The sequence below is a fragment of the Dermacentor andersoni genome, chromosome 6, assembly GCF_023375885.2.
Source record: "Dermacentor andersoni chromosome 6, qqDerAnde1_hic_scaffold, whole genome shotgun sequence".
In the NCBI taxonomy this organism is placed as follows: Eukaryota; Metazoa; Arthropoda; class Arachnida; order Ixodida; family Ixodidae; genus Dermacentor; species Dermacentor andersoni.
The window spans coordinates 58,256,885-58,272,127 of NC_092819.1; the positions used below are offsets into that span (position 1 = coordinate 58,256,885).

The 15,243-nt window shown below is 47.1% G+C and overlaps 1 protein-coding gene across 1 annotated transcript in view; it reads left to right on the forward strand.

The window, feature by feature from the left end:
- Positions 1 to 2,554: 2,554 nt before the first annotated feature.
- Cerk (Ceramide kinase) overlaps positions 2,555 to 15,243 on the forward strand; it is a 97,075-nt gene continuing 84,386 nt past the window's right edge. Inside the window, exon 1 of the mRNA XM_050171622.2 lies at positions 2,555 to 2,865. Within this exon, the coding sequence (XP_050027579.1) occupies positions 2,736 to 2,865 (130 nt within the window). The 5' untranslated portion in view covers positions 2,555 to 2,735. The remainder of the gene's footprint in view (positions 2,866 to 15,243) is intronic.

Sequence of the window (15,243 nt, forward strand, 5' to 3'; positions counted from 1 at the left end):
AGTACTACTAATAATCCTATCCAATGCGAGAAGACGAAACGGTGTTTATAGTGTTCTTTTCCTTAAAATAATATATCGTCTGCAAAAAAAGCAGAAGATAAAAAGGTTCTATTATGGTCTCATCTTCCTTACAAAAAAGAACAGTTTGCTGGAGGTGCTAGACCAGTCATTGGTAAAAAAAATATTTAAATTGTTGCTGTTGACGTCGTCTTCGTCCTTGCCATGACTGACACCCGGTACTATGGGAGATTGTCCAAGAATAACGGGGATAGTAAAAAGAGAAAGAGAAATAAAATTTAGGAAAGAAAAGCAGAGGGGAGGGAGGGGGCAGGCAAACAAGACAAGGTACAAAGAATTGGCACAACGAAGGCAAGGGTTAAAACAAAAAGTTGTTTAGACTCTAAGTGCCCTGTTCTACTGCTTTGACTTCGCCAAGGCCAACTATAGTCATGTGTCAGAAGGCGTGTCCCAATACAGAGAAAAGATGCGCGTCCGCCTGACACCGGATGAAGAAATCCGTCGAGCAGGCGACGCTCTTTAATTTTTACCACGTTCTGAAGCAATCGAAGGAAACCCACTGGATAAGCTGATTACACAGAATTTGTAGCAAGTGACACTAAAAATACGTAAACTCAATTCCTGTAAACTACCACGGCTATAGACGGTGCTCTACGAGAGACAAATAGAAAGGAAGAAGCGAATAAAAAAGGCACTATGGCAAAGTAACACAAACAAAACGCGGATGGGAAGTGTGTTTGTACAAATTGTTAGCAGATGGCGCCACCATACCACCAATGTCATATTCTTCAAAGAGGGCGCGCTCAGTTACCTGGAAGCGAAGGTCAGGTTGTTTGCTTTACCTCTAGCATAAAGCGGCAACGCCTTTCATTCGTCCACGAGTTCGGAAACGCAAGGTTTCGCTGCTGCGATGTAGCTAGGGTGGCTAGAAGGGGAGGTGTGAATACCGGCGGCGCTTTCCTTCGGGCGCGCGTGACCCCCTTGCGCACCGATGCCACCAGGGGGAACGTGGCGCTGCTGCTCGCGGCGTGGTATTACGGCGTGGTACTCCCGCGCTGGCCTGCGCCCTCCGCTGCCAGTTGGTCTCGTCGCCTGTTTTGGAGTGTTCCTCCCGACATTCCGTCATTCGAGGGCGAGATGCTGTGGACCACCAAAGTTATATTGAGCACCGCAGCGACGCACGGCTAGTTTATTACATTGCAGGTTATGTGGCGAGAAGGCGTGTTTTGCCCACACATTGTGAAGACTGCGAAGCACCATAAAGGCAATATCCCCAGAGAGCTTCCACCAGAGGCATCCAAAGAGTGGGACCTTGAGGGCCTTTTATATCCCTCAGAATCGTTCTATAAGCTGGACACTGCCCTTGAAAACAAGCTCGCTCGTTTATTCAGTGTAAAACCCGCCGTGGTTGCTCAGTGGCTATGGTGTTGGGCTGCTGAGCACGAGGTCGTGGGATCGAATCCCGGTCACGGCGGCCGCATTTCGATGGGGGCGAAATGTGAAAACACCCGTGTACTTAGATCTAGGTGCACGTTAAAGAATCCCAGGTGGTCAAAATTTCCGGAGCCCTCCACTACGGCATGCCTCATAATCAGAAAGTGGTTTTGGTACGTATAACCCCATAATTTTTAATTCTGTGTAACACGCTAGCATGCCGAAGCTGCGGCCGAGATTTTGCAGTCAATTGGTTAAATGTCAAAGATTGGTTGCCTAGACCATTCTTCTACCCTGACAGCCTCAGCTATACGTTTTTATTGCCTCACAATGATTCACTTTTTGCTTAAAGGTGTCAATCAGCAGACCAGTGAGAGGAAACGGAAAACACTGAAACCTTGTGTGTTGTAAATTTTTTTTTGCTCACTTGTAAATAAACGATTTCATGACCAGATCTGTTGCTTCACTGTCTGCAATCATAGTAAATTCCTTATATGAGCGTCAAAATGACATGCTACAGGTCTGCAAGCGCAGACAAAAAGTGGTTTGTAAATACGTCCAGACTTTATCAGGTAATGTCTGCAGTTTACAGGTCTTACGGCACGCATAGGGTGATTGACTGCTGATCTCGAGGACGACGGTCGCATTTTCAGGGAGGCGATATGTAAGGCGCCCGTGTGCCGTATGATGTCAGTGCGCGTTAAAGAAACCGAAGTGGTCGAAATTATTTCGAAGCCCCCACTAGCTCCTAACACCCAAAGTCAGCTCACGAAATGCGCACAGACAAAACGCGTTTGAATCTCGATACAGTGCGAACTGGGCCCGTAAAATTTCACAGGAGTAATGATTTGGGCTGACATAACATTGTTTTCATGATAAAGATTCATTCTTTGACGCTCGCAGAAAGCGCGGGATACCCGAAACGGGCTCACTTTCACTTCGGTGGTTGAGATGCAGCCGACGCGAGGCTGGCGAGGCGCTCATTTCGGCTGCGTGCTTACCCCGCCTTGGTCAACAGCGCCGCCCCGCGGCATCGGTGCGCTGTGGGGTCACGTTTGTGCCGCCGGTATTCACACCTCCCCTTCTAGCCACCCTAATGTAGCTGCGATGGCGAGAGGAGAGAAGGGGCGGGAACGAAACAACCGAGCAAGAAAACAGTTTCCCCTTAAACGATCACGCGTAGCAAAATCCGAGGGACGGGTTTCCGCCGCCGCCGCTCGCCGTGCCGTCACCGGCTGCTTGCTTTCGCGTCGGCGGGCCGACGCGAGGCGCCAAACAGTGCCATGGCGAAGGCTCCGGGCGGTCCCGTCGGGGACCCGCTCCTGGTTTCTACGTTCGCGTTGAGCGGCACCAAGAAAAGGCTTATGCTCTACGAGAACGGCATCAGCGTCGCCGACGTCAGCCGCCATAGCAGTGAGTACGGCGGAGGAATCGCCGTTTGTTTTCCTTCGAACGAAGAAAAAAAAGAAAAGAAGAAAACGATCGGATGCGGCGTCTCGCTTGTTTATCGCGCAGGTGTGCGACGCTCATTCATTTCATCGCGGCCGATTAAAAGCCGGGCGGCAACGCAGCGTTTACACGAGGGGTGGAACCAGAAAAATAAAGCGTTGTGGGGCGAACCGAAAGCGGTGAAAGTATGGATGCGTAGACTGCGGAATCGGTGGAACGCGTTCATTCATTCCAATGGCTTGACGCGATGGTGGAACACTTCGTCCGGTTGCGGCGTGCTTGTAGAGCGGTTGTTCAACACCGTGATCGACATTGGAACGTTGAGTTAGCATTGCGCTAGTTGTTCCGCGTAATAAAAAGGAAACGAAACAGACGTGCGAGATGCAGCAATGAGCTAGGCGTGCCGTTGTGCGCGGATGCAGCTTCCGAGCGTTGTTGGAAAGCCCGTGTCAGGACGGCGAGGTCGCCGTACCTCGCCGTGTTCGCTTCGGCTTCGCTCGACGCCGTTGGTTATGCGTGTGGGGCGACGCGGTTATGTAAAGGTTAATGCGAGGGCGTCCGCTGCGTTGACACCTTGGTGCAAATGTGAGAGGACGTGTTTTCGAGCGATTCGAGTCGGCAAAACGCACTCGTATTGTATGATAATTACTTCTATTGTGTGCGCATATATAATTGCAACATGACCGAAGCTTGATCTTTGCTGGGGGCTAGTCTGCAGCGTGATTTTAGTGACAGTTAAAAATGCCGCGAATTGTTTGCTGCCGAAACAAACTTAGAACGGCTGATTGGCGTTGCGCTTCAACGGTTACGAAATGCGCCGTTGTCGACTGCTCACGGCAACACCTGTGGTCGGTTTTCGTGTGCCTGTGTGCCTTTTTTGACACACGAATGAAAGACGGGGAGGAAAAAACAGAGAGAACTTCGCTCTTACTCGTCATCCGTGCGCAGCTGCTTTTATGTAAACGAGGAAAAGCTTTGCCGCCATAACAGCTGTCCGCTTAAGAGGAAGCTTTAGCTCGGGCCCAACTCCTATGCGGCCTATGCAAATACATGTAAAACGCCAAAACGATTTTCTGAGACAACCCCTGGACCGATTTTAATGAAATTTGTTGCATTTGAGAGAGAAAGTGAAACTCTAGTGACTGTTGGAAGGAGAATTTCCATTCAGGGACTGAATATTCTTAAGAATTTTTTAAAATTCGCAAGTTCGAAAATATAGACGCACGAAATTTATAAATTAATAGCTCTGCATCAATACCAGGTATCGCCGTTCTATAAATGGCATCCGTTAGATCATTCAAAGCGGACAAATTCGATAAGTCAATTTATATCTTACGTGAGTTCGTTTGCAAAAGCTGCATTTCCATATTACTGAATCTTTTTTAGATTCATGTGTAACAAATCAATTTTGTGCGCTTTATGTGTACTATCACACGCAATTCACAGAATTGGGATATCATTTCTCCCTGCTGAGTTAGAGTTGTAAACTTGACAGTGTCGTTTTCTGAAAATTATCAATTTTTGCCAATTCTTAATAAAAAATTGACAACCAAAATGAAAAATTCGGAAGCAACAGTCACTAGATCTTAAATTTTTTTTTCAAATGCAACAAACCTCGCCAAATTTGGTGCAGTGGTTGCAGAGAAAAACGAATTCTCCTTTTACATGCATTTAGATAGGAGCAGCCGAGCTAAAGCTTCCTTAACTTTTCTTTTGACCACAACTACAGGACAGACCTTTCGCGTGTATTCGCCTCCGACGCCGTCCACGAAGATGTCTCTTTAGTTGTCATATGCTAAGCCGGAAGAGGCTCGCACTTTAACACCTAGCATTAAAAAAAAAGAAAAAAAAGTTTAGCTTTAGGAAAATTCATGTGGTTTAACTGAAGAAGTGGGCTCGACACATACACATACACACACGCACACACACATACAGACAGACGCACGCACGCATTAGCGCGTGTTCAGCCGAACGTTGAGGTCGCGTACATGACATCGGTCGGATCGGACACGTCCTGTTACGTTTCTGCTTGGTAAATGCACTAATAAGAAGTTTTAAAATGACGCAAGCGGTACTGCGTATGCTTGTAAGAGAACTTTATCGTGCCTAATTAATGGCTGATATTGAGCTCTTAATCCGGAACCTTAGCAACTCTACGGCGTGATTCACGCTGTTCGTGTATTGGCGTCAAACAGACGCAACGTTCGAGTTGGTCCGTATTACACGTTTTCTCGCTTCATACGAATGCCTTTGGAACCACTGCTTACAAGTATGTTAAATAATACTTATGACTTATCACTCGAAGGACGAAATGGGGAAAAAAGAAAAAAAAAAGAGAAAGCGCTGGTGTAGTTTGATTTAGGTGCGCGTTAAGAACCCCGCGTGGTCAAGATTAATGCGGAACTCACCAAGACGGTGTACCTCCAAGCTACATTGCTGCTTTGCGAGTTAGAATGACTAAATAAGCAAATCAAATAACTACAAACCTAATGAATGAATGAATGAATGAATGAATGAATGAATGAATGAATGAATGAATGAATGAATGAATGAATGAATGAATCAGCCAGTTCTGAAGCACCGAAGCTGCGTCCTTTCAAAATAGTGGAGTACGATGCATGATGTACACCGGCTTACTCCAAGTGCGGCAAAGCGTAAGCGCATCATCGCATAAGCCACAAGAAGCGGGAGCCAGCGAATGACGGGCTCTCCCACTGTTCGCCGCTAATCCTCCCGTGACCGACACCCGCTGTATTCAGAGAGGAATGGCGGAAGGATTAGCGGCGCCCACTGGTCAAGCCCTTTCCGTTCCATTGAGACACGCCGCCGAATCTCGTGCATGCAGGGTAGCTTTCGCTGCACACTGTACATCGACTGCAATAAGGAGTGTACTGTGACCCGCGTTATTATTTTTTTGTTATTCCAGCAACCTTGAAGTAATAACTTGGACTTACTGTTCGTCTTGTAACCCAAATTTCTCTGCAAGATCGCTTTGTTTCTGTTTCTTTTTTTCGTCGTAGCCGCGCAAATTACGCTTATGCGTGCACTCCGCTCTTTTAGAGACGCCCATTTATACTTCGCCTGCATGACCACGTAAAGCCCTGTCGATGACGAGGGCACTCCCGCACCAACGTCTTTGAGATGTGATGTTCTGCAGCCTGTGTATAGTATAAGTATAGCGTTCTAATCAACGGAGTATAAGGCTATAGGGCTCCCAGCTCTGAGAGAGAGAGTTTTCTTTTTCTCTTTCTTGTCCTTCTTCTTCGAGATAACGGTACCCATCGACCGAGTGCCCTCGTGTAAACAAGTGCGCGCGCACCACGTCTGCACGCGGCCCAAGCGACCGCGTGGGGAAAAACAAATTAACGTGGAAGCCCCTCTGTCTTCGAGAGAAGACAGAGGGCCGGCGTCGACCTTAAAGGAAACAGAAACAATCACGCCACGTACATCTCCCACCCATTCTTCTGACTCTGACCCCCCCCCCCCCCCCCCATGCACCCACACTCCCTGCGTTGTGCAATCGCTCGCCTGCAGTGTGTGTACTTCCATTGCTTCCCGTCGCACTACGACGTCTGCTGTCTTCGACCCGCGTACACGCTCATGAAGTAGCTGAAAGAAAGAAAGAAAGAAAGAAAGAAAGAAAGAAAGAAAGAAAGAAAGAAAGAAAGCGAAGTACAACAAAACAACGTGAGAATGAAAAGCTTGCGCGCTCGGTGACGTCCGCCATGATGGGAAAGGAAAGACGCGACGGTATACGTCGAAGGACGTGATGAGAAACGCTGTAGCGGCGGCAGAAAAAAACAAAAAGAAAGACGGAAGGATAGAAAGGAAGAAGTAAAAAGTAAGAAAGGGCCTGGCACGCTTTGTGCGTGACAGTGGGGATTTTTTTCATGCGTGCGTGGCGTGGCGCTCTGGACGAGTCCGCGCCAACGGGCAATCGCATATGGATGGATCGCCCGGGGCCTCGATCAGGGTCGAGGACGTTGCGGGCAATTTCGTTTTCCTCCCGTGTATACGGCGGACAATTGGAAACAAGAGCCGCCCTCGACTTATTAATTCTTTACCGTCGTCCATAGATGTACGCTTATTTTGCTTTTCTTTTGAACGATTTCTGGGTTGCTTATAAGAAACGTTAGCCATCGTTGTTTCGAAAAAGAGATATAAATACGCGAAGTATACGTGGGTTCACAATCATCTATGGCGCTCCTCCTTTTCTCGTCGCGCACTTTTCAATCTGTCTGAACCCGTAATATTCTAATAATCGATGCGGTGCGTCTTCCACCCCCCCCCCCCTCTCTCGTTCTTTCTTTTCTTTGCTTTCTTTATTTCTTTCGCAAAGCAGGAGAACGATCGACTTCTTTTTATTGGAATGCATGTGAAAGCGTCAGCAAATCTTGGAACACTGCGAAGCGATGGCTGTGCGTCTTACGTCTCGCGATGAAGCTGGGCTTGGCCGTGTCAGCTGCAGCTTGTGGCAGGGGCTTGGATATTCGCGGCACAAGCACAAGGCTAGCGTGCATAACGAAGGTGTATTTAAGCAGTGCGCGATGTGGGGAGGGCGAGGACAGAAAACACGCGCAACAGCATGCGGACTCCGAGATCGCGCGACGAGCGCTGTCCGATCTCTGAGGCCAAGAACAGGTATAGCGCCGTTATTCTCTGACCTCGTGCCATGGCGCTGCTCCAATATATTTCGAATGCGACCCGTCTCGCCCAAAGCGAGTTCATAAATGATGGCTCAAAAAAAGTCAGTTTGTGCTCATTGGCTACTCTCTTATCACTGTGTAACCTTCACAAAGGTCCGCGCTGTCGCATTTAAATGTAGCAGCCGTACCAGCACTTTATATAAATAGTGAAAGCCATACTGGTCTGGTTCTTTCTTTTTGTTAACTTTCGTCACCTCTATTATAACATCGGTGAGAATTGAGTACACAACATCAACCTTTATGCACGCACCAAGAATGCGTACACCTTTTGAAGCGTATCTTGTCGCCGTACAATAATCCTCATCTTCCTGCATTTTCCCTTTTTAATTCTGCGCAGAATACCATGTCGCGTTGATACGCTTATGCATGCCGTTCGTTACTTTATTAGGGGGTTTTACGTGCCAAAACCACTTTCTCATTATGAGGCACGCCGTATTGGAGGACTCCCCGAAATTTCGACCACCTGGGGTTCTTTAACGTGCACCTAAATCTAAGTACACGGGTGTTTTCGCATTTCGCCCCCATCGAAATGCGGCCGCCGTGGCCGGGATTCGATCCCGCGACCTCGTGCTCAGCAGCCTAACACCATAGCCACTGAGCAACCACGGCGGGTAAATCTAAGTACGCGGGTGTTTTCGCCCCCATCGAAATGCGGCCGCCGTGGCCGGGATTCGATCGCGCGACCTCGTGCTCAGCAGCCCAACACCATAGCCACTGAGCAACCACGGCTGGTGCCGTTCGTTACTTGAAAGTACCGGTAACGCAGCGTTAAAGAAAAAGGCCCGCAAGATACTTTATAGAGGACCATTTTTCGGGGGCAAGATTTGCAGGCAAAGGGTGCAAAATCCTTGCTACAGCGTATCGGTATCGCCGGCGTCAGGGAAAATCCGGTTAAGCGCGCTTTGACAGGACGACTGCAGCGACGTATACTTGCCAACTAAGGGCTGCTCTATAGTTACAGCAGCCCTTTATAACTTCTCGAAAAACGAAAGAAAAAAAAAAGCGTCTAGTGAAGCACGTTTTTCATACCGTTATGGAAAGTAACAGCACGACGTAGCTTTTATTTCAAAATGCGTGAAACGTGTACAATTGTAATGCTTACCGCGACAACGGTAGCAGTTATAATAATTTATTATATCTCAGCCCCCCCCCTCCCCCCCACTTCCCCACTATTCACGGTGCGATAATCCTGCAACTGCCGTTATATGCGAAAAAAAAAAAAAAAAAGAAAGGGTCTGGTTTACGCATATCTCCTCGAACTGGCTTTGTACCGTTGTCTTTTGGCTTTTACACCGTCGTTTGGCTTGTTCATCTGTATGCGATACAGTCGCCTGTTCAGTCGAGAGTCCGGTGTATGCATAATTCCTACTACTGGCCTTGTACTACACTGTAAAATAATTTACAGGCTCAAAACCAGAAAAAAAAAGAGTGTATGTATATTCGTCTCTAACTCCGGCCCTTGTAAGGGTGTGAGTTATAGACCTATTTACAACCTTCTTTTTCTCGTTTTAGGGGTATATTTTACAGTCTGTATTATCGTGACGTGCCTATTCTGTGCACGTTTCTCGTGTTCATCTGTGTTATACAGTCTCCTGTTCAGGCTACTGACTAGACACAGGAATCATCCACTCGCGAACATCACAAGCGTACGGCCTGTGTCCGCTTACTCAGAAGCCGTGTTGCCGCAGCAAGACTTATTGCCGTCGGACTTCGAACCGTATGACATACCCAAAGTTCCACTCTGGACGATGGCAAAGCCAACGGTGAGACTCTCAATCCCTGGAATAGCGAAGAAGTCGAAAATGCCGCTTGCTTGTCTCAAGCATTTCGCGCTATCATACATCGCTTACATGTATGGACATTACGAACATGTTTTTAAGATGGTTCCGTGACACAGACCTCTTCCGCGGCGGCTATACACGGTGCCAGGAATGGGGATCGCACAACGGTTCAAGATAGGACACAGGACGTCGTCTACAGCAGCTGAGTTGACCAGAGTTCGAGAAGCAGTTCGCTGCATACTGCAACAGAGTCTCGAGAAGTGGACAGTGTTCTGTGATTCAAAACCAGCACTGCAACTCATCAGCAATTATATGAATGACAGAACCGCATATAGTCCTCTGGTCTATGACATCATGTCTCTGCTTGCTTAGGCGTCTCATTCCGGGCACACCGTCGTGCTGCACGGAATTCCTGGCCATTGTGGTATAGCTGGAAACGAACAGGCTGACGCGGAAGCAAAGAAGGCGCACACTGACGGAACCATTATAAAAATTCATTTTTCCCGGTATGACATTAACACCTTGCTCCATACCACCATTAAAACTTCTACGGCGCGACATTGGGACAACCCCGAACATCGACAAGAGCGCCTATATAGACTTGACGCTGAATTACAATTCCGGCTTCCACTTCGGTTGCGGAGAAGCCAGGAAACACTCATTCATCGATTACGGCTGGGTGTGGCATACACCCACCGATACCTTCACAAGATTGGACAAGCACGGGACCCTGAATGTAGCGTCTGTCACACTCTCGAGACAATAGCTCACGTACTTTGCGTGTGCCCTCAATATGCGGCCGAACGAAGAAAACTCAAATCTACTGTTGACAGCTTGGACTCCCGCCCCTTTTCAGAAGAAAAGCTTTTGGGCGCTTGGAGGAGTGTTGACTGTGCCTAAAAAAAAAAAAAGAAAGTGCCATAAAAGCACTTTTGAACTTTTTAAGTGAGACTGGTTTAGACGATCGCCTCTAGAAGCTGTGAGACGTGTAGTCAGTGCGAAGTGTGTTTGCGCAATAACTTTTTGTGGCAAGATTACTTTTTGTATCGACAAGATTACTCTTGCGTGTATTGTGTCTACAGTGCGCATCCGCATATTGGACAACGTGTATATATAGTATCTCATTGTACCATATCATAATCACCCGCCACCTACCTTTCCCTGTATTTCCCACTTCCGCATTCCCCAGTGAGGAGTAGCAGGCTAGAGACACGCTCTCCAGGCCGACCTCTCCTCCTTTCTCTTCATTAAAATCTACTCCTACTCCTCCTGTTCAGCCACGCAGCGCCTGAACACCTACAGCGGACTCGGTTGTACATATACACTGTTTTTTTTGTGTTTTTTTTTAATAACGTGGCGTCGCGGCAGCTGAGCTCGTGGTAGTGGGTTCGATCGCCACCGCATTTCCACGTGGGCGAAGTGCGGGGGGGGGGGGGGGGGGGGGAACGCTCGTCTAATTAGATTTCGGTACGCGTCAAAGAATTACCTCAGATGGTCGAAAATTAATCCGGAGTCTGCCACTTTACCGTGTACACCTCATGATCAAATCGTGGTTTGAACCACGATCGCATCGCGGCTGCACAGTGTGCAGCCGCGATGCGATTTTGTAGGCGAATCATTGTTCTGCAAATGTTATTATCATTATTATTATTTTTTTTTGTGGTGTGTAGTAATGTATACTTGCCTCGCGAATATACGTACCGCCAATATGAAAGGAATCATCGCAGCTCGATACAACTAACGAGTGAATCGGGCCGAATTCCCGCCGTTACTCGTTTTGAAGCGTTCTTAACGACACAGATGCCATGCACCATTCCACATCGAGGAAAATTAAAACATCTTGTTCACTTTTATTTCCGGCCATGCACCTAGATTGCATTCGCACAACGCTAATTGCTTTTTCTGAACTGCCCACAACTGAGGAATCGCTCTAGTGTATCATACATACTATGCGCTTTATGTGAAATTTCCCGCGCCTAAATCAGCGTTTCGAGGTATCCGACTTAGTGTATCAAAGAATGATACGTTGGCCCTTCTTGGTTTGAAAGCACACACACGCACACGTGCTTGCAGGTATTTCACCCTGATTAAATAACCGCACTCTCATCTTGTGGCTGTCGCGCGTTTTCCTCTTCTGGATGCTCATACTACATAACTGCGCCCATGCAGTGTAGGTTCTCTGTTACGCGTGTCGGCCGCCTGACCTTGCGCACGAAGCTTCCCGTCGGGGGAAACCTGTCGGACCGCCTTTATTTCTTTCCTGCTTGATAAGAACTGTCGACAAACATAGCTTTCTATATCTCTCTCTCTTTCTTTCTCTCCGCTTGCGCTGTGTCCACGTCTACGGCTCGCGAACGTACCCCCGCGCCCCCTCCACCCCCCCCCCTCCACACACACGTTTTCTTTTTTCTTTCCTCGTTCCTTCCTGCCGCCTTTTAAACGGCAAATAGTCGGCGACAGCTTAAAAAATGCTGTGCCGAACGCACTGCTTTCCGACTCGAAGAAAAAAAAAAGCATTTGTATGGAAGCACCAGCCAATTACGTTCTCTGGCGTTGTGGGCGGAGCTTGTAGTTTGAATTCTTAGGTTGTCACCTCGTGTGTAGTGTGGTGATAGCATGGGCGGGGTGAGACCAATGACGACACCGCCGCGCCGCCAACAAGTCGCCTACCGCCGCAAAACAACAACAACAACAACAACAACTGTTATTACGCGGAGTAACATTCCACGCTAGAAACGTTCCGCGCCATAAATATTAGTAATAATTTCAACATTTAGGGAGAGACGACGGTTTAGTCAATTTGTTATAGCGTGTAGGCCCAAAGCCAAATGTTGGCCGTGCGAGGCTGCACCACGAATAAGCGTTCTTATCAACTTCGAAAAAAAAAAGGACAATTGAAAAATAAGACAATACATATAGATAGGTAATAGGTAGACAAATCATCGAGTGTTAATTCATGGGCGCTGTATTAAGCACTAGTTGACTGATTTCATGCAGATATACAACGAAGGAAAAAAAAAGAAAAGAGCGCACAAAACGCGCACTCCTGGCTTCTCCGCTGCCTTCGCCTAGAAGACAGCAGTTACGAATCCTTCCTTTCGGTTACGCACGTGCAGACACCTTTGTTGGTAAAGCTACACTCCGTTTCTTACACAGCAGGAAAACGTTGCCAAGGCTATAAAGAGACGCGTCTCACCGATCGCATTCGTGACCAAAGAATAGTGCGTCACATATAAAAGAAATATACTTGCACGTGTTATGCATGTTGATGCTGTATACTTAATATTAAGTCTCGTGCTCCTATGTCTCAAATTATGACATAATTATTACACTGAACATTTCGAAGATCTGAATCGATTTAGAGCACCGAACGAGCGGGATGGCGCACCACCTTGGCGCACAGCCACCACTGCGCGCCGATAGCGCTCGCGACCAAAACAAAGTGCAGTCAAATATTGTTATATATAACGAAATGGGATATAACGAAATGTTGGATATACCGAAGTAACTGATATAACGAAGTGACATTCCCCTGGAATTCCTCCTGGACATTTATATTGCAGTAATGTAATAATGGATATAACGAAGTAATGAATATAACGAAATATGGCTCCCCTTCAACATCGTTATACTTCCTTATGTATAACGAAATGGGATATAACGAAATGTTGGATATAACGAAGTAACTGTTGATATAACGAAGTGACATTCTCCTTGAAATCTCCCTATAGCGATTTATATTGCAGCAACGTGATAATGGATATAACGAAGTAATGAATATAACGAAGTAAATCTGGCTCGCCCCTTCAACGTCGTTATAACTTCATGCCGCATATACCGCAAGCACAAGCGCGCACAAATAATGCGCGATTTGACGTGACCCTGCGTTCACAAGTTGTATAGTTTGCCGTATACTAAGTGTAGTTATGCCGCAGTATAGGCGTCGCAGGTCACAAATAACTTCACCGCGAGATGCGCGGAGTGAGAGTTCTATGACCGCAGCATAATATATATACTTGGTAGCTTCCACAGGGATCTCTGCTAAGTGCGAAACTGATTATATATACAGGGTGTTTCAGCCAACACTTTCAAAAATTCTTAAACGTTGCCTGTGGCAGATAGCACAATGCTTGTTCATGAGGTGGTCGACTCGAAGTGGCCGACACTGCTTGTACAAAAAATTTAAATGCATAATCGACTAATTAACAAACATATCGCAATTTACAAGTTCTAGCCGTGGAGTTCGCAAGGCGGATCCATTTGGAACGACTTCTCAGGATGACACCAGTTTCGAGACATTAATGCTCGAACTTTGCAGAGAGATGCGTTGTCGTTCCAGTTACTCTTGAGCTTCAATTGATAAAACGACGTTTTGTTAAGAATATATATATATATATGTACACACACGCATGCAACCATTTTTTTCGAAGATGGTCTATACAGCGTATAGACGCGCGCGACAGGGACGCTGCGTCAATGCCGTTTGCGCGCGCAGTCTCTCCTCAAGGGCGGCCGTTAAGTCGTGAGCGAGGACCGTGCAGGGCGATCGGCGAGCGCGATCTTGCTGCGCGGCGCTCGTAAACGTAAAGCGCGGACGAGCCAGAGCCCGTTCTAACTTCCAATTTTACCGCCAAGGCGCGGCAACGGCAATGGCAAGCGCCGGTTGGCTTTGGTGCGCGTCCCTGAAGAAGGAGGGCGGGGGAGGGCGCACATGCGTTTTGCCTTGAGCGTCCCCGCGAATAGGCGTCTGGCGCGCTCCGCCGGCGCGAGCTGATGTGTGTATGCAAAGTAGGTCAAGGTGACATCGGCGACAGCTTTTACTCCGGGCGCCGGATGGGGATACCTTATGAATGTGCCATATATCCCATACGTTGTGCGTGTATATACGGGATGTTTCATTTTATCGCTAACAGCATTTAGAAAAATCACCTGTGGGAAGCGCGGCACAATGCTGCTTCTTGAACTGGACTACTCTCAGAAGCATGCGGACATTTCTTGCAAAAGAAAAGTGATACGGAATGTTTGACTAATAAAAAAAAAATTGATATTTAACTTCTAAACTAATTATTTTGTGCAACATATTGCAGTTTATGAATTGTAAAGGACGACATTTAATGCGAAGGCGTGTTGCGCGAAAATCCGTCTGCGTGGCCGAAATATGGTACCAGAAATTTTGGCCGACGGCGCAAAAAGTAAAAACACGTCAAAGAATGCTCGGATTGACGTCAAATTTTTGAGGGAGGTTCCTGTAAACAAAATGAGTTCATTGCGGCTTTGAAGAGAAAATTTGGTAAAATTCCGGTCTGAGCGGGAATCGAGCCCAGTCTTCCGGGTTCGAGCCGAGCACGCTTCCCCAACTCCACGGTTGTAGCTGACTATAAAGGTGTGGCCTATATATATATATATATATATATATATATATATATATATAATATATATATATATATATATATATAGTGCGTGTGTCACTGGTCACGTGACAGTGCACCAAATGGGGACGAGGTCCCGGCCGCTACGTCATGAAAGTACACAATGAGTGCGTTCATGACGTTCCGAGGTCTAGAAACGGTATCATGCTTTCGCATTCCCGCACCTAAGCGGTCTGAAGTGTCTATGCCGAATATTAAAAATTCGTATCCACTTGGAACGAATTCCTAGGATGACACCAGTTTCGAGATGTGCGCTCGCAAAGTTTGCTTCCAGTAAGTTTTGAGCTTCGATGCATAAAAACGCTATTTTGTTAAAAGGTAAGTGGAACAACAGTGCACATTACGGCAAGTTAAGTTTAACTGCACTTATCTCGAAACTGGTGCTATAGTTCCAAAATTCCTTACAAGTGGATGTGCCTTGTGAGA